Source organism: Haliotis rufescens, unplaced genomic scaffold (genome assembly GCF_023055435.1).
Source record: "Haliotis rufescens isolate VD_foot unplaced genomic scaffold, xgHalRufe1.0.p SCAF_6, whole genome shotgun sequence".
Classification (NCBI taxonomy): Eukaryota; Metazoa; Mollusca; class Gastropoda; order Lepetellida; family Haliotidae; genus Haliotis; species Haliotis rufescens.
In genome coordinates, this window is record NW_025964334.1 from 34,104,759 (window position 1) to 34,125,624 (window position 20,866).

The 20,866-nt window shown below is 41.4% G+C and overlaps 1 protein-coding gene across 1 annotated transcript; it reads right to left on the reverse strand.

The window, feature by feature from the left end:
* Positions 1–550: 550 nt before the first annotated feature.
* Positions 551–20,659, reverse strand: LOC124116027 (17-beta-hydroxysteroid dehydrogenase 14-like). Its single transcript, XM_046477227.2, has 9 exons — positions 20,510–20,659; positions 18,399–18,437; positions 14,739–14,836; positions 13,659–13,725; positions 12,934–13,025; positions 11,947–12,051; positions 9,512–9,579; positions 6,359–6,455; positions 551–3,753 (listed from the first exon to the last, which is right to left on the reverse strand). The coding sequence occupies exons 1-9, from the start codon at positions 20,607–20,609 to the stop codon at positions 3,592–3,594; spliced, it is 828 nt and encodes a 275-aa protein (XP_046333183.2). The 5' UTR covers positions 20,610–20,659; the 3' UTR covers positions 551–3,591.
* Between the last annotated feature and the right edge of the window lie 207 nt (positions 20,660–20,866).

Genomic DNA, 20,866 nt, shown 5'->3' on the forward strand with positions numbered 1-20,866 from the left:
AATTTGCATAATGCCTATAGCCTGTTTCTGCCATGTCAATTTGGACTTAGTTTTATTTTTGAATGTTGAAAGTGCCTACAAATTACCTCCTGTAAAGTACATTTTGTATTGAGCTCTGAGATAAACTAGCAAATTCAGACTAGTACTTTTCCAGTTGTTTTGTTATTTCGTATTTACATCTACGTAATGCTTTGTGTCGATTATTAAATCCAGCAAAACAGGGTTTTTTCATTTCCATGAGTACTTTAAATCAAACATCCAAGGGAAGAAACTCTGCACAGAGAATTGCAACGCCTCAGATGACAGGGCCAGCCATGCCCCCATGAAAATATGGAAAGTGGAAAAAGAGTAAAATATGAACAGCACCATTCTATTATTTTGTCAAAGATGAACCTGTCCCAATTGAAATACAAATCATTGTACCTTCAGTATATTAAACTTCAGGGTTCCTGAAAAACTAAACACTGTCCACATGGCCATTTGTTAAGGACTAATCATATCTGATAGATGTTTATCTTTATTTTTCTTCACCCATCGACAAGGGTTTTCACCAAAAATGTGTAAACCAAGAGATAAAACAGTTGTCACTGAAGGCATCAAGGCACCCTGAATACAAAATTAAGTCTGACAAAAGGCCTCGTACATAGAAACCTGAGTGAGTGAATGAGTATGGTTTTACGCCACTTTTAGCAATATTCCAGCAATATCATGGCGGGGGGACCCCAGAAATGGGCTTCACACATTGTACCCATGTCTGGAGTCTAACCCGGGTCTCATACCTGTAAACTCTCACGCATCTCGCGTGAGTCTCACGCATTTATCACCTATGTCACGCTCACACGCAAGGTTGGGAAATTCTCACGCATTCATATAAAATGTAGATAAAAATATATTTTGAAACACTTTTCTCTTTCAATTTATCGCGATTGCAACCAACAGGGCGAGACTGGGTTCATTCTTTCCCCTTTTCGCGCAATTACTTAGCCACACTAATTAACCAGTCCAGAATCAGCGCGCGCCATATTTGATCATATATTGACATGAGATACAACATGAGCGAGGATGAAGGGTTTTGAAAGCCGAAAGGGGCAAAATATCGAGGGTCTGCAAAGTACGATACAAGATTAATTCAATTCCAACTTCCAAATTCTTTTCTTTTCATTTTTGACAAACATATTTTTCAGAATACATGCTCTCTAAGGCCATTAAAATGGTCTTAAAATCATTCAAAACCAGTTTTCGCTGGGGGGGCTTTGCACCCTGCGTCCACCCAGCAGGGCTTGCAGCCCCTGCACCTGTGCTTCTCACTCATTTAGACATCCAGGGCTTGACAGCTATGGGGTCTTCAGCTTGACTAGCGAACACTTTAACCACTAGGCTACCCAACCGCCACTTAGAAGCTTGAAGTCACAGGAAGCCAAGCTGCTCGTATATTTGTGGCAAGAATATCCACCCAAGAGTCAATACTGAAGTGAATGATATCCAGCTACCATTTGATCACATATGAATATATCACACATTTTAAACCTATTGCATAGATGACATACAGCAGTTGATGAATCTGTACAAAAACAACAAGACAAGCATATTCCAGTATGTTTAAAAATTGCATAACACTTACTTCAGACTAAAAAAAAATTAAAGAATTGGTTCTCAGGCCATGGCTTTTGAAAATACAGTGCAGGCGGGCGGCGTTTTTTGTTATATTTTTGGTTGTTCAAGCTTGTATGTAATAAAAAAAATTAATATTTTTTAAGTATTGTAATTTTTGTAAGCATTTCACTGCCAGGGTCGTTTGAAATGGAAATAAAAAGGAAACGTGCTGTGGACCATATGATGATGCGGGCGATGCCTGAGAACCAAGACTATTATTTTTGTAGCCTTATTTAGGCTTAATGATACACATAACTAATAACTGATGACAACACACATTAAACTATCACACAGCCATGATAAATATTTGGTCTTCACTAGGTCTCTGACTAGAGTGAACAACATATCAAACCCACCATATAACAAATGACCTGTCAACTATAAGCCATGATCTTACCCAAAACAGATTTCGTCATACCACATGTACCAGGTCAGAAGAAACATGAGCGAAGTTTATTTGTATGTTTGAATGTTTGTTGTTTAAAGCCGCACTCAGCAATATACAAGCTATTCCGGTCAGTCAATACTCAAGTCTGGACCAGACAATCCAGTGATTGACATCATGAGCATCGATCTACGCAATTGAGATAGGACATGTCAGCGAGCCTGACCACCCGATCCCGATCTTACGACAAGCATGAGTTGCTGTAGACCATCTCTAACCGGGAATCTTCACGGGAGAGTGAAGTTTGACTTTACATGTACCAGCTCATTGACCAATGAGAACAGCTTTCTAAAACATTTGAGCTATATTTCTATACCATCTGAATTTGGAAATTTCGATCTTAGCAACATAATACCGGCACATGTACTGTTAAAAAATATACCCTCGATAGTACAAGCGTAGATGCCATGGTGCTCAGAAACAACAGAATGTATAAAATATCCACATCAATATATTATTGCAGCCATATTTTTGGCAATTGAAACTCCCAGTCATACTTTCGATTTCGAAATACATATATGCTTGTCAGAATGTTTCACTCCTCAGTGCCAAGTTAATTTCTTTACCACGATTTGGAAATTTCGATTGGATTTGTACAATTGAAAACCCACAAAGAACACAAATGTGACCCGCCAGGAGAAAAGGGACCTTACTGGAGCTAGGATACAATTGTGCTGTGACGTCATAAAGACATTTGACGTCAACTTTCTTCAGTGAAAATACATGTGTGGGATGTCTTGTTTCTCTGTAAAAATATGAATTGAAGCTTGTGAATTGTACTTTTGTGTTCCGAAGATGCTGTAGTTTTAAATTATAATGAAAAGTCAAAATGTGATTTTTCACCCGTAAGGTCCCTTATCTCATGGTTGGTCACAAATATTGATATACTTATAGATGCCATTGCGCTTAGAAATAACAAGGTGTATAGTCCCCTGACTATAAAAGTCCAGTTTCCACCCTTACCGAACAAGGTTGGAATTATGGGGTTTTATATTGGCTGGAGTTACAAGTCTATGCATGGTCCAATCAGTAAACTGCAGTGTAGATTTTGGTTGATCATACGATTTGCACATTTATACATTTCATGAAGTTAGACCCCTTTTATTATAAAATAGATCTTGATTATCAGTCAATATCGTCTTGACTGGACCCTGCAATTTTGTTTTCAGCTGTGGAATCTAATTGGTCAATAGGAGGGACATAGAAGGGACATAACTTGTAATAGCCATTGGTGGTGCTACGATCGAGCCCAAAAATTCCAGTCCGGTTCTGCAAAGGTTGAAACTGAACTTTTACAGTCAGTTAACTCCCTTGCCTCGGGAAGATGGTTGCAATACCAAGTCATGGCAGATTAACTATACTCATATGAAACTTGTTTTGATTGCACATATAAGGTAATCATGTAAAGATTTAAATTGAAAGACACATACAGGGGAATGATGTGGAATAGCGTTGACAAGAAGCTAGAGCTATGATATAGAAGTGCAGCACACTCATTGGAAGATGCCAGTCCTTTCTCTCATGTTCTTGAAGCCGTAGTTGAGCTCAGCGCCGCCAGAGAGGTTGAGATCGATGCCGGTACAGAAGGTGCCCTCTGCTGCCAGGAACAGACAAGCCTGGCCACACTCCTCGACGGTGCCAAACCTGCCCAGAAGCTGGAACAAGAGCGACCCACTAAGTGGTTCATTCTCAGATACATACTTGTTTTGATTGTTGAAGCATTTGTCTTCAGAGTGGTAAATGTTACATCTGACTTCCTGTCCTATCTCTGATCAGAAAGAAAGATGCTGCAACATGGTATTATCACACATCATATTAAACGAAAGGTCCCTCAACATGAAGGATTTTTTAATTTCATCCATAAGTTCCTGTAAACCCTGTGGGCGATCCTCACCTGTGCATCTGCACCCCCTTAATACAGCCCTGAGGGTCCTTCTCACCTGTGCATCTGCACCTGCCTTTATACATCCCTGAGGGTCCTTCTCACCTGTGCATCTGCACCCCCTTTATACATCCCTGAGGGTCCTTCTCGCCTGTGTATCTGCACCCCCTTTATACAGCCATGTGGTCACTCTCACCTGTGCATCTGCACCCCCTTTATACAGCCATGTGGTCCCCCTCACCTGTGCATCTGCACCCCCTTTATACAGCCACGTGGTCCCCCTCACCTGTGCATCTGCACCCCCTTTATACATCCCTGAGGGTCCTTCTCGCCTGTGTATCTGCACCACTTTATACAGCCATGTGGTCCCCCTCACCTGTGCATCTGCATCCCCTTTATACAGCCATGTGGTCCCCCTCACCTGTGCATCTGCACCCCCTTTATACAGCCATGTGGTCCCCCTCACCTGTGCATCTGCACCCCCTTTATACAGCCATGTGGTCACCCTCACCTGTGCATCTGCACCCCATATATACAGCCCTGAGGGCCCTTCTCACCTGTGCATCTGCACCCCCTTCATACATCCCTGAGGGTCCTTCTCACCTGTGCATCTGCACCTGCCTTAATACAGCCCTGAGGGTCCTTCTCGCCTGTGTATCTGCACCCCCTTTATACAGCCATGTGGTCCCCTCACCTGTGCATCTGCACCTGCCTTTATACATCCCTGAGGGTCCTTCTCATCTGTGCATCTGCACCTGCCTTTATACAGCCCTGAGGATCCTTCTCATCTGTGCATCTGCACCTGCCTTTATACATCCCTGAGGGTCCTTCTCACCTGTGCATCTGCACCTGCCTTTATACAGCCCTGAGGGCCCTTCTCACCTGTGCATCTGCACCTGCCTTTATACAGTCCTGAGGGTCCTTCTCACCTGTGCATCTGCACCTACCTTTATACAGCCCTGAGGGTCCTTCTCACCTGTGCATCTGCACCTGCCTTTATACAGCCCTGAGGGTCCTTCTCACCTGTGAATCTGCACCTGCCTTTATACAGCCATGTGGTCCTCCTCACCTGTGCATCTGCACCTGCCTTTATACAGCCATGTGGTCCCCTCACCTGTGCATCTGCACCTGCCTTTATACATCCCTGAGGGTCCCCCTCACCTGTGCATCTGCACCTACCTTTATACAGCCCTGAGGGTCCTTCTCACCTGTGCATCTGCACCTGCCTTTATACAGCCCTGAGGGTCCTTCTTACCTGTGCATCTGCACCTGCCTTTATACAGCCATGTGGTCCTTCTCACCTGTGCATCTGCACCTACCTTTATACATCCCTGAGGGTCCTTCTCACCTGTGCATCTGCACCTGCCTTTATACAGCCATGTTGTCCCCCTCACCTGTGCATCTGCACCTGCCTTTATACATCCCCGAGGGTCCTTCTCACCTGTGCATCTGCACCTGCCTTTATACAGCCCTGAGGGTCCTTCTCACCTGTGCATCTGCACCTGCCTTAATACAGCCCTGAGGGTCCTTCTCACCTGTGCATCTGCACCTACCTTTATACAGCCCTGATGGCCCTTCTCACCTGTGCATCTGCACCTGCCTTTATACAGCCCTGAGGGTCCTTCTCACCTGTGCATCTGCACCTGCCTTTATACAGCCCTGAGGGTCCTTCTCACCTGTGCATCTGCACCTACCTTTATACAGCCATGTGGTCCCCCTCACCTGTGCATCTTCACCTGCCTTTATACATCCCTGAGGGTCCTTCTCACCTGTGCACCTGCAACTGCCTTTATACAGCCCTGATGGCCCTTCTCACCTGTGCATCTGCACCTGCCTTTATACAGCCATGTGGTCCCCCTCACCTGTGCATCTGCACCTGCCTTTATACATCCCTGAGGGTCCTTCTCACCTGTGCATCTGCACCTACCTTTATACATCCCTGAGGGTCCTTCTCACCTGTGCATCTGCACCTGCCTTTATACAGCCATGTTGTCCCCCTCACCTGTGCATCTGCACCTGCCTTTATACATCCCCGAGGGTCCTTCTCACCTGTGCATCTGCACCTGCCTTTATACAGCCCTGAGGGTCCTTCTCACCTGTGCATCTGCACCTACCTTTATACAGCCCTGATGGCCCTTCTCACCTGTGCATCTGCACCTGCCTTTATACAGCCCTGAGGGTCCTTCTCACCTGTGCATCTGCACCTGCCTTTATACAGCCCTGAGGGTCCTTCTCACCTGTGCATCTGCACCTGCCTTTATACAGCCCTGAGGGTCCTTCTCACCTGTGCATCTGCACCTGCCTTTATACAGCCTGTAGGGTCCTTCTCACCTGTGCATCTGTACCTGCCTTTATACATCCCTGAGGGTCCTTCTCACCTGTGCATCTTCACCTGCCTTTATACATCCCTGAGGGTCCTTCTCGCTGTTGGCACCATTCTCCCACATTGGGGTCCACACATTGCCAGGAGAAAACCTGTCACAGAGACCAAACTTGTTGGATGAAAACTCGGTAGTGTGCTTAGTAGTTTCAAATGTCTTTGGCTTTAATATCCAACATTTTAGTACAAACATCTCCACATCAAAATTCTGTATGCATTTTACTTGACTTCTTCCACTATTTTGTAAGGGAAGTGCACAAGCTTCTTCCTTAGTAACTGGTCCTTAGTTTCCCAGCAACCATTAATGGCACGCATGGGAAATCAGAAAGAAAAATTTGAACAGGTGAAAAACATAGTAAAAATTTGTTACTCTTAATCCCAGATTGGTTGTTTTTGTAAAAAACTAACCAGCATTTAGAAAGCCAAATTATTATTATGTTTACATACAAACTGGTTGTCCTCTCGAGAAAACATGCCGGCTGTGCTAAAGATATTTCAATATTGTGATATTTTAATGGCAGCTTAATACTATATATATTTAATAATAATAACATTGACATTGCACGTTGAAATATTGCCAGATATTTTGTATATATGGAACAGTTTCACAAGTCACCTTCAGGGGCTTCCCATGAACTTTCCTTTTTTGACGTCTTAAACTATATGGGTGAGGTGAGCATGGTGAGGTGAAATGGGGTTTAACGTCGCGTCCAAGATTATTGCACTTATATAGCGACGTGCATGTACGTGTGTGTGTTTGTGTGGCTGCTTGTACTAGTCCGGACTGATGCCGATTTATAGTGCTAGCTCAAAGATACCATGCCGCAATTAAACATTAATACCCCACTCAGACACAGTATACTGACTCCGAGCCAACCAGTCTTTGTTTTAGCCCCTTAATGCCGAGCATCAGACAGGGTAACAACAAGTACCATCTTTTAACCTCTTTTGGTATGACGCGGTCGGGGATCGAACCCCGGACCTTCCGCTCTCCGGGCAGATGCTCTACCACTAGACCACGGAGGTGGTCTAAAACTATATGGGGACATATAATAGTCAAACTACAACAAATATGACTTTGTATGGCATTTATGATATACAGTAAACTACGGTTAAAACGACCTCAAAGGGACCACTAATTTTAGTTTGTAATAATCGTATTTTGTTATAAGCATATATACAGCATATATACAATAAACGGCCGGGGCTAAAACATAAGTTTGTTATATGAGTCAGTTCGTTATAAGCGAAGTTTACTATATTTATGATATAATTGGTAGGTGTCTCTGCAGGATAAAGCCAACAGATAAAAACCATATCTGTTGGGGTCATATGCGGATAGAGATGCAAATATCAAAGGTCAAGTAGGGACTACTTTCAGTGTTCATAAACAAATATGGCGTCGTCCTTCTCATTCGGCGATCGAGTCAGAATTAACCATTGGGAATCTTGAGAAACTACTGGGATAAATGCTATCATTATCAAAAGATCAGTCTAATATACTGAAAATCATTGTCTTACTGTGAGGTAGATAAGGCATTTTACAAGTTTGGGCAACATTGGAGACATAAATTGCGAAACAATTTTGCGAGGGCACTAGTCCTAACCAAAAAGGATCACTTTCCATATTTGTGCTTGTAGACCTCTGCGGCTTGGAAACTTTTCCACAAGTCAAAATACAGCCACGTCCCGTTAATCCCACATTGTTGGTTGCATATGATTATGTCGGATTCACGAGTATGTCGGATAAACGAAATTAGGTAGTATCAATGTTCGTGATCGAAAATTGGACAACTACACAATAGATAAAGATACAAACACGTAATAAAAAAATATAAATGAAATATTCCTATTGTTATATTACATTGTTAACGGAATATGTTTTCTTATCATGCAACTTCTAAAGCTCAACACAAAACAACTGTTACAGTCTGTATGACTTATTCAAAATAATTTTAAAAGCATAGTCTGGAATGGAAGTCGCAAGTTTGAAACTGGTACCGCAACGCTGAGAAAGCTGCTTTCCAAGTGGCTATATTTATAGATGCAAATTTCAAAATACAAAACGGTATTTTCATATTTATAAAAAAGGAAGCTTTTTCATGATAGAACATTGAAAAAGACATTGCTTTCAAGACAAGATAGCAGAAATTCTGTGGTGCTTGGAGTGAGTGAGTGAGTATGGTTTTATGCTGCTTTTAGCAATATTCCAGCAATATCACAGCAGGGGACACCAGAAATGGGCTTCACACATTGTACCCATGGTGGGAATCAAACCCAGGTGTTTGGCGTGACCAGCGAACGCTGTAACCACTAGGCTACCCGACCGCCCCCTATTGTGCTTGGATGCTGTATCATAAACTTTTTGAAAATGAGGAGCAGCTTTCATTTTAATTTGAGTTTTATACTTGACTTTAATGTTTGAGACCATGTACTTTCCAGCACAGCAATATGATATATAAGCTTTAACAGTTTATACATACTTGACATATGCAGATTATTTGTATTACAAGAGTGAATGTGTGAGTGAGAAGTATCTTATATCCATAAAAAATCTAAGATGTACTGATAAGTTGTGCTATGTCATGGGCTTTCTGCTACCCTGGGTGGAGGCCCATTTTATGTAACAGTTACTTCTTTTTATTAACAATACAACAACAAAAAATGAAATAGGTATGAAACATTATTCAAGATTTACACCGTTCACTTTTTACAACCAGATAGTGTAATAACAGAATGAAGTTGAGTACATGCTTATGGTAACGTCTTGGTACGGGTGGTGGAACATAAAACCCCATTGTGTGCATTCTTTTAAATGTGTGAAGCCCATTTCTGGTGTCCCCCGCCGTGATATTGCTGGAATATTGCTAAATGCAGCGTAAAACCATACTCACTCACTCACTCACTCACTCACTCACTCAAAGGCAAAGGGCGTTTTTAGTTACCATACATGTGGTTACACAAAGTTTGTTGAAATATGCCTCGGAACCTGCTGAACAGTTTCACTGACCAAGATATATTCCGGAGTTGCTGTTGATCCTTTTGTCTTAGAATAGCTGTGATAGCCAGCGTGTTCAGTAAATCATATAAAACCATAGTAATGAATGTTGGACAATTTGTTCTGTGTAAATACTGAAAATCCTATACTTACGAATTGACTCTGACGTTGTATTTGGCTTCATCTACCGCTAGCGCCCTGGTCATAGCGCTGATTCCTCCCTGGAACATATACACAATCTCACAAAACAGTCATCCCTTAATATAACAAATATTTTATCAAAGCCTAATCTTTTGATTGTGTTGTTTGCCTGTTGTTTTGTGCCAGTCAGCAATATTGCAGCTGTATCCCAACAACATGTAAATATTAAAAAAAGAGTGAGTGGTTGAGTGAGTGAGTGGTTGAGTGAGTGGTTGAGTGAGTGGTTGAGTGAGTGGGCGAGTGAGCGAGTGAGCGAGTGAGTAAGTGGCCTGTCTATAATTGAGTTTGAACCAGACAAACCTGTGGTTGACAGAATGAGCAACGTCCCAGGACGATGGGTACAGTGACATGCAATCACCCAGACACCGAGTCTGACCACCCAATGTCCTCAGCTCACCTGTTAAACAATCATGAGGCACTGGGAGCCAAGTCTTCCCTGGATCCCAGTGGAGGACACATTCAGCTGTGTTATCCAATTTCATAATAAATTACACAACAACCAATTATCAAATTACATTCACCCATCCTTAGTTGCTGTAACAGTATTTGCTGCCTGCTCCTCTCAAGTCACCAAGTTGGTGAGTGAGTTGTGTTAGTTACCTTGGTACATTCTTGTTGTACCCATGCCGACAATGTCGCCGATCAAGAATTAGCTGTTTTGTATCAATCTGTGTGTGAAAAAACACTGTCCACTCAATCCAACTGCATTACCCAAAACCTTTCATTTTTTTCATGTGTTATTCGAAAAAATGCCAAAATCTGTACCAACAATATAGATTGAATGTACAGAAGTCATGTTTGTTAGAGAAAAGTTATGAAAAGTAGGTTAACTTTGAAAAAAGTTTCCTTTTCCTTATATTTTTAATCATTTTTGTTATGATTTCAAAACCTCCCTGAGTTTAGCAAAGTGCATTGATATCACGAGCAGACGTTGATAATCATATCGCTAAGATAACGCTCTATGCTACCCTTGATCCCCTTCAAAGTAGAAGGTTCAAATTCTGAACCGTCTGATTTGCATTCCGAAATGAAAAATTTACAAAGAATAATATTAGTACCTTTCTTGTGTCATTAAGCATTCCTGTATAAATTTGTACTTAATTCATGTCAAGTTAGGTATTTTTCAGTATGTTTCATTTTCATTGGCAGTTAGGATCTTATCGATTTCATCATCGTTCACAAAGGCAAAAATGTCTGTACCGTCTGTTTTTTTAATTCGGGTGGTTGAAAACTTAGTCAAACAGCAAGTCTTCCAACAAAGATGCTGGCGGCAAACCGGGTGGTGTTGATCATGACGCACTAGAAACAGTTTCTGGCAACACAGGCAGTATGACTCATGGAACTTTAATCTGGCCCTATGCAGTTTTAACAACAAAGTCATTAAATGTGTTTAGAGGTTGACATACTACTCTACGAATAACTATTCCTGTCAGTCAGATCTCCGTCCACTTTAAACAGGTCATTTACTTTTGACAGGTGTCAAATGATGTTTGTTTACAAACAAGGCAGACGTAGTTTGGGTTTTTATTGTAAAATGAAAATCATGTGAAATAATGCTTTGCTGATTTAAAAGCGAACTCATGTTATTGATTTGAAACTGTTTCTTGTCTTCAAGATCTGGAATCAGTGAGACAGTAGCACATAAAACATGTGAATGGATGTCATGGATTTGTGAATGAACGCAACCAGAGAAAAATAGTCCCATTGTCCAATGAAAACATCTTACCGAGGCAAGAGAGTTAACTGACTTTAATAGTCCAGTTTCCAACCTTGCCGAACTAGGCTGGAATTCCTGGGCTCGATCATAGCGCCACCAGTGGCTTTTACCAGTTATGTCCCTTCTATGCCTCTCCTATTGACCAATCAGATTCAACCTCTCTATCACTTGCATTTGTTTCAAACAAAACGGTGGCACCCAGTCAAGACGATCTGATCGATAATCAAGATCTATATTGTGATAAAACGAGTCTTACATCGCGAAGTGCATCAAATCATGTGAGCACCTTTATTGAAAACATGAAAAGATTTAGAAAATATCTGTTGACAACGAGTTAGCGGTGCACATGCTTTGCAAATCCTGCAGTCAACCGAAATCTGCATGACACTCTACCAACCGGATTTCGATTTCGGTGCACGATTTTGATTGGACTATGCAGACTAGTTAGTCCAGCCAAAATGTAACTCCATACCAGCCTAGTTCGGCAAGGTTGGAAACTGGACTTTTATAGTCAGTTAACTCACTTACCTCGGGAAGATGAATGAAAATTGAATTTTGTTTAACTGACCAATCAGCTTCGAGCATCACCAATTGCACTCTGTGCAAATATCAAAAAGATATTACACTGCATATTTTAGCCCATATGGGTAATAATGTAAAACATCCCAACCTTTGTAGCAACGTAGGTGACCGCTCCGGTCTGTCCGATCTGGCCCACCAAGCTGGAGTCGTTGATGATATTTCCTTCTGTTTTCCGCAGGTAAGGCAGAGCATACTAAAAACAGAGAACTTAACATCAAACATGCTTTCTGTAAATAACCAAGTGTGGACAAACACTAAAAAACCTCATTCGCAAAACAGTATTGTCATGTATGTTGTTCCACTAAACCAACCAACACAAACAAATTGACTACTTAAGGATGGCCAAATACCTGGCACACTAACGATTTACTGTTGGCAGTGTCAAGTATGGCGCAATGGATGAAAATACAGTCAAGTCCCGTTAATCCAACATTGTTGGTTGCATATGATTATGTCAGATTAACGAGTATGTCGGATAAACGAAATTAGGTAGTACAAACGTTCATGATCGAAAATTGGACAACTACACGAAAGATAACGATACGAACACATAGGAAAAGGAAAAATAAAATATTCATATTGTTGTATTACCTTGTCAGCGGAATATGTTTTCTAATCTTGCAACCACTTAAGTTTAACGAGACTGATTAATGAGTGATTTCAGCAATTCGTTGCAAATTAGGAGTCGGAGTTGGAGTGCGAGACTGTCAGAATAACAGGTCTAAATAGCACTGATTAAATCAGTTCCCATCATTTGTGTCGGATAAAGCCGATTGTCAGATTAACAAGTGTCGGATTAACGAGACTCGACTGTATGTACGTTTTCACTACTCATTTTCACTTGTAATCAGTGTTTGATGAAACATTTATTAAAGAATACATTTAAGGTAAGAATAGATACTTTTTAGTTAGTGTACGATTGTGATCGATAGTTGTATTAAGTAGTAATCGCGATTCACCGGTGCATTGGTGTATTGTCCCACTACTAATAACATAGGTGAATGTAGTTCCTGTCTACTAGTGATTAAAGGCTCAATTTGTTTTCAAATATGCAATGTTGGGTTTTGGAGGTCACCTTTGCAGCAAGAAAGTAGCTGACAAGATTGAGGTTGAGCAGACTCCGGAAGTCGTCACCACTGAACTCGTCTATTGTGTGGTGGGGTGGATCTGGAAGAAAATCAATGCTGCATTATTCTCAAAGTTGATGATATACTCCATATCATCCTTACGATGTTAAGAGCTTGTGATGTAAACCAGTCAACTCTACAACGACATTCGGAGCTTCCAGTCAGCTGATAAACCAGTGTAAATAATCATCATAATTATAATATAGCATTCAGGCCTACGAGAAATCGGACACACAGATGCACTGTCAGACAGACGGATTGGAATTCCTTGTATAACTATATACCCAAACTACCTGGACCTGTGGTTAGTCAGGTGATATGTTGTAAAATGACAAAAATAACAACTCCATGGTCACACTACAAGTCACTAATGTTCGCATTCCTTTCTAAATACGCATGCATTCCCTCTGAATTTCATATATTTGAATAACGATAAAGTTTCAGTCAACTTCAGTGTATGCATAACCAGATTGTTTTTTACATGTATCTAAATATATTTTGCCAGGGCTATGGTCACACGTTTCCCCATCGGACATGTTGTACCCATCTCTTGATACCTACAGCGGGTACCCGGTTAGGGTAGGGTAATGGGGCGTTGAGTACTCAGCTAGTAAATCTGGACTCGTCCCAGCCCTAGCAACCACTTGATGATACAGCAAAAGATGCAACTCACGGCTTCCGGCATTGTTGATGAGACAGTCAATCCGACCATACTTTTCTACAGTCTTGTCAATGAGGTTCTGCAACAAAGTTTGTGGGTAAGTTTGTCTGGCAGCAGTAAATTATCAAATAATGGGAACAAAGACATCACATTATTGGCCCCATCTTCCCAAGGCAAGAGAGTTAAATGACTATAAAAGTCCAGTTTCCACCCTTGCCAAACTGGGCTGGAACTAATGGGCTCGATCGTAGCGCCACCAGTGGCTATTATGAGTTATGTCCCTTCTAAGCCTTTCCTATGGACCAATCAGATTCCACCTCTCGTATCACATGCGTTTGCTTCACACAAAATGGTGGCGCCCAGTCAAGACGATCTGATTGATAATCAAGATCTCTATTGTGATAAAACGAGTCTTACATCGCGAAATGCTTCAAATCACATGAGCACCTTGATTAAAAACATGAAAAGAATTGGAAAATATCTGCTGACAACGAGTTGGCGGCGAACATGCTTTGCAAATCTTGCAATCGACCGAAATCTGCACGGCAGGTTAGGAACCATATTTCGATTTCAGTGCGCGAATTTGATTTGACTATGCATAGACTCGTTAGTCCAGCTAAAATGTAACTCCATAATACCAGCCTAGTTTGGCAAGGGTGGAAACTGGACTTTTAATGTCAGTTAACTCGCTTGCCTCGGGAAGATGTTTTGGCCCATTCTGGGCATCACACAGTGAGTGAGAAAACGTAGTTTATGGCAACAGTGAGCAATATTTCAGGTGTAATACAACACCCTGTATTAATACAGCCTTGTCCTACTAAACAAATGGTTGATTGCACTAGCAATGATCATCAGGGCAAGGTGGCCATGGGTGGTTCAGTCATCCAAGGCGCCGCAATTCACTGAGCAAAGTTGCGTCCTTGGGCATGCCAGAAACATATGATCGTGGGTTCGAATCCCGGTTGTCTCGGCCAGAAGTATTTCCCTGTACAAATTACTGTTCAATTCTTTTCTCATAATACAAAAAGCTAAACAATATTGACCTGTTTGTATTTAGAGAATAATTACACTATGCCACAACTAAGAATCCACCTTAATGTCATCTTCCTTAGACACATCACATGGGACGAAATATGCCTCTCCGGGACCCACTGCATTCAGCTCTTGCTCCAGTTGTCTCCCCTCAGACTCTAAACAACACAGAAGAATGAATAATGAAAAGACAATATTCAGCATAAAAAGGTATCATTCAGTATTGACAATGAAAGATAAGTACATGTACTATCAAAACTCATTAAAAGGGCAAGTGAAGTGAAAATAAAGGATTACGATTTCGTTGCGAATATCAATTTTCCTAGACATAGGCAATGTCCAAAAGAAAAACATTCTGAACTTTTGTAGAAAGTATTTAAATATCCAAGTGAAAGTGCTGAAATCGGACACTCCAAAATTGGCTTCCAAAACAAACGTATTTGGGGGTGTAAAGCTACTGGTGCAGAGGTGACAAATGTTTTCATTGGTTGCTATATATATGTTTGCCACGTTTATCTATCTTATGATTCTCAGCCGTTATACAAATACTGTTTCTGCTATTTCTGTTAATCCTACAAAAATAACAACATTGCATACATTGTTGAACTTGTGAAATTACCCTTGACCTTGACATTTTGAAAAAATAACAATAAACAATTGGTAAATATTTTTTTATTACTAAGTTAACATCCCTTTTGGGTCATAAAACACCAGCTGCCCTTGGGCCTGTTCCACACAATAAATGCCTGTCAGGGATTAATACCCTGAGTATTCATCAGTGTTGTTACTAAAGAGACATACCGTATTTGACGTAATAAGCGCCCAGGGCACTCTCAAAATTAGAAATAGGGGGCTTTTATTAAAATATAATTTGGTGGAAAAAAAACAGAGTTGATAGATCGTAAATTTCCTGGTTTATGCTAACAGCCTAGAATGAAACAAAAGAAAAGTCTGTGCGTATTATACACGACAGATACATTTTCCAAAAATTAATTGCCCATAATTAAGGGTGCATATAACACATGAGTGCGTATTATAGACGAATAAATAAGTCTGGTGTACATTGATCAATCAGAAGGGGTGCTAATTGGGATTGTTCACTTCTAATATATCAGCAAATATCGCCATGGGCGCTTATTAGAGTGGGCGCTTATTACGTCGAACACGGTAATTTGTAGATGCAGTAATCAAATGGATGAGCAGACAGAAAAAAGAAGTGATGTATTAAAGAGGCAGACTGGGCGTTGGCCCCATCGCCATGATCGTTGAAATTATGCAGCAGGTCAAACACTGGGAATTCGTTTTAACCCCAGTAAGGGGATTCCCCTCAGTGGCGGAATCTTTCATTTGTGGGGGAGGGGGGGTTCAGATCTTTGGTGTGAAAGCAAACGCTTAAACTAATAGGCTGTCCAACTGGCAAGTTTGTTTATTTGAAAGTGTTTATGGTGATAAATTAATAACAACAATGTATATAGTGTGGAACTGACACAGACCACGATAAGTCATGATTCATCTTGTTTTTCATAGATAATATCCATCATACACAATGCCGAACACGTATCACTTGAGTGAAACACACAAGCTATGCACTGGCAAGCCATGCACTGACAAGCCAGGGATCACGAAGAACAAGGCACAGTCCAACCAACAGCCAGCGGACTGGCCAGCTCGGCACGGCAAACTGACATCGCACAAACCTGCGGGCCAGGGATGTTGTCAGGTGTTGTCCTGAACTCTTCACCTGATAAATATGTATGCAATGCTATGTATTATCAAGTCTTTATCAATCACGTTATCTCCTTGGTATGGGTGATATCATTTGAATGTACTCTGCACCACACCTCGACAACTTACATTACTGATCACGCTGGTCGTAATTCCTTGTATTAGCGTGCCACTAGTAGGGATGGGATGGGTAACTCAGGTACTCGGGTCAGGTTGGTCCTGAGTAAGACCTGGGTACCCACAGTACTCCCCGGACCCGTGGTTGGTCATGTGATATATTGTTTAATGACAAAAACTCACTATAACTCAGTGGTTACACTAAAAGTCACTAATGTTCGCATTTTTTTCTGACGATGTGCACGTTCCTTTTGACATGTATATATTGGAGTAAAGAAAAAGCTTCAGTCAACTTCAGTGTATGCATGATCTGATCTTCTGATACATGTATCTAAATATTTTTTGCCAGGGCTGTCGTAAAATAATTCCCAATCAGACATTTTATACCCAACTCTTGAGACTGACAGTGGGTACCCGGGTAGGGTCGGGTAATAGAGGGTAAGGTACGCAGGTCATAAATTTGGACTCGTCCCAGCCCTAGCCACTAGCACTACAGTTAAAGTTGTAAAGGCACACTTAAAATAATTTCCCATTGCCTGAAGGGCAAAAATGGTGTTGCTTGAGATCATATTTTTTTTACAATAATATCTGGATGTTTATTACATGAAGCCAGTGTCTAAAAGTACTTTGGGCAAATAAACTGGACAAGCCTGTGAAATGAACATGTCTAAACGTTCTTAATACACAGTCGGACTCGTCAAGTTCATGGATTTAGAAATTGAAAAAGGTATTATCAATCTCAGTGAAAAGTAAGGAGGCATGCTTCTGAACTGATTATTATCTAGCTCTTGGCAATATGCCAGAGATTGATCACGAGTATTTTAAGTTGTAGCATGATCACTCAGGGAACATGGAGTTTGTGGTATAAAACCTAACAAGGGATGCATAAAACCCCATGTACCCCGAGTGATCCTGCCACAACGAATTCATCTTACCGACATGTTTGGAGATGACAATGTAAAAGAATTCAAACAAATTCCAAATTGAAAGAAAACAGTTGTTCGAATGAGCTGAGGTTATCTTGCGCTATGTCACGTCACTTCCATTGACTCAGAAAAAGCGTGCGAGTCTTTGCTTGGAAGCGGGGAATGAGGGATTAATTCTGTCAAATTCTGTTAAAACATTGGTTAAACCCTCATACTGATGCTTCAATAACTATCAATCCTGGGATGTCATCAATACTGATTTTCACGATATGATACTATAAACACATGTAATGTAGTCAGTAGATTGTACTACACAGCAAATTTAAGTGGTCATGCATTGGTTAACTGAGATGCTTATCAAAGTAACTGGTACTTCACTCACTAATGGCAGTCAACCATCCATGCTACCATGGTTAACTATAAGTGGCCACTGAAGTGCAGACAGCCATTGAAGTGCTGTTCACAGATAGCTTTCCTTTCGCAAGTATCTACCCGAGTGCTGTTCACAGACAGCTTTCCTTTCGCAAGTATCTACCCGAGTGCTGTTCACAGACAGCTTTCCTTTCGCAAGTATCTACCCGAGTGCTGTTCACAGACACCTTTCCTTTCGCAGGTATCTATCCAAGTGCTGTTCATTCTTCATGTTCCCAGCTATCTGTTGCAGTCAACTATCCAACACTATTTATGCACAGCTTTCCCTTCACTACGTTCACAGTCAACCATCCAAATACAATTAACATGCAGCTTTCCCTTCACTACGCTCAGTCAACCATCCAAAACCAATTAACATGCAGCTTTCCCTACACCATGTTCACAGTCAACCATCCAAATACAGCAACTATCCAGCTTTGCATTTCCCCTCAAGCGCAAGATTTGTTAAAGCAAAAATTGGGATATTGACATAAAACAAAAATACAAACAAAAAAGACTGAATGATTTGTTGACAACATACCTCCCCTGCAGCAGAATACAACATTTGATCCATTCTTCACTGAAATGAAAGAGGAAGTACTGTAGTGTGATACTGGTTCCATACCATTGTATATTAGAGGTATATCTAGCATTTATGTTTGTTTGTTGTTCAATGTTCAATGTTCAATGTTCAATGCCACACTGAACAATATTCCAGCAGTATCACATTGGCCTGTTAATAATCGAGTTTGGACCAGACAAATCAATGACTGATATTTTATTTGCAGAGTCCCATGCTGTTCGGGAATGGTTTTTTGGGGGTTTATTCAGCAGTATTCCAGCTATATGACGGCAGTCTGTAAATAATCGAGTCTGGACCAGACAATCCAGTGATTGACATCATGAGCATCGATCCATGCAATTGTGATAGGATGATATGCATCAACCAAGTCAGCGAGCCTGACCACCCGATCCTATTAGTCGCCTCTTACGACAAGCAAAGTCGCCTTTTCGGGGAATGACAACTCACAACAAAAAATTACATTTGAACACAGCAACTTTTTTTATTTCATTTGCTTTCATTGATTGCTTCACTGAATTTTTTTTTTAGCAAACAGCTTGCAGTTGTAGAGCAGCATTAGTTTTAATCGCAATTGTACAGCAAAGCACCTTGTTTGCTCATGTTATCGACCCATGGATCACCTGGCCCAGGCAACCACGTCACTGCTGGAATATTATGGACTTCATAGCATTTAGTGATTAGAACTAAATGTCTTTATGTCAGGCTTGGCACCATTGCTAATATTATTACAGCTAAATACCTTCATTCCGTGCGGCTACGTGCTGATTTGCATGGTGCCATCGTCTCTGGCCTAGATCCGCTCTTGGTATAGGAGCGTTTGTTTATATTTTCTATGACCGCTTGTAGCGTGACATCAGCTCACGCAGCACTTGCTCTCCAGCTTTCAGCTTTGAACACATAGTTATATTCTCGCATTCATCTATAATTTGTTGCACCCACCCACCCTGTTATCCTTAATTCCAAGTATTCAAGCTTTGCAGTTGTCAATTTGATGGAACTTTAGAGGAGCATTATGTTTGGATATAATGATGTCGTCACGAATAAAATGTTGCGGATGGGCGGGATGCTGGTGGACTGCATTACAAGTTACATTTGGCGTCTTGGGATACATCCCAAATCTTATAAATTATATAGGATAGGGTTGCCCGCTTTACAGCAGGAACCAATTTATCCAATTTTACAGCAGATGGCTTAGTGTCTGCTTTACAGTGGATGGTCAGCTTGGCAACAATAGTTGCCCTCGCTCATGATTTGGCAATGGTACTTGCCTGGCAGCGCTAGCTGCATAGCAACATGGGTCGCTTGGCAACAGTTGTTGCAGGGCAGCGGATGCTGCATCCGTAAGCAACATGGGTTGCTTGGCAACAGTTGTTGCAAGGCAGGGGATGCTGCATCGGTAAGCAACATGGGTTGCTTGGCAACGGATGTTGCAAGGCAGAAGTTGCAGCAGTTGGGGTTGCTTAACAGGGGTACGTTAAACTCATTTCTGCAGTCCACCAGTACCTCCACATCCGCGACCATTTCATCCAATAATATCTCTTGTCTTAATTTCAAGTTCAGCTATCATGCATGATAGCGGAGCCTGTCATAATTGAGCCATGTCCTTATATAAAGTGTGAAACGATATTCAGACCTAGCAAAGAAAGCCCGCAGAGAGCTACCAAACGGTGGAATACGTACACATTTTAAATAGAAATCGCCACACAAATTACAAACATTGAAACAGGACAGAATCCCCTATAAGTTAGAATCGTAATGATAATCTCAGAACACCCCACATTTTCAAATGCTATAATGCATTATACCATGCTATCTATACCGATCTATTTCACTTATGTTGGGAAGCTATTATTGACCTGCAAGACAAAGACACTTAAACAGGAGAATCAGCTGATCGTCAGCTGGCAAGAGCGGTGTAGAGCGACAGTTGGCGTATGTCGCTGCGTATCAGTCGAGTCTAAGGTCTATGTTAGGAAAGGCATTTGCAGCAAGAGTACGATTCGGCATCAACGCTTGATACACTCCAAAATCTAAACAGATTGCTATCACTGGAGTGACAATGTACTCACCGAACACTTCTACACATCCTTTGCCTATCCCCTTCGAACCGCCTGTTACGATAGTCACTTTGTCTTTGTAACGTAAACCCGTACCCACTGATGAAGCCATTGTTTACCTCCGAAGTAGTGATGTCATGTGAGCAGTCAGCTGACCTGCAAAAGCGGTGCACTTTACACATGGTCCCTGCAGATACACAACGCCGATTTCAAGCGTTGTAAATGAATACAAAATGTATCTGGCTTTTTGAAACTTGTTGAAAGCGTTTTATTTAAACGAACGATATACCTGTGTTTCAAGTTCGGACACAACTGGTTACAAACCAATGGAAGTATTTATCGACCGGTATACATGTGTTTCAAGTTCGG

Bases quoted from the DNA above. Each gene is read 5' to 3' on its own strand.
- LOC124116027 (XM_046477227.2), bottom strand. From the start codon at position 20,609: ATGGCTTCATCAGTGGGTACGGGTTTACGTTACAAAGACAAAGTGACT. The intron at 13,026-13,658 runs GTGAGTTGCATC...ATTTTCTTCCAG, and splicing joins CATCAACAATGCCGGAAGCC to ATCCACCCCACCACACAATA. The intron at 12,052-12,933 runs GTGACCTCCAAA...CTCTGTTTTTAG, and splicing joins GCTACTTTCTTGCTGCAAAG to TATGCTCTGCCTTACCTGCG.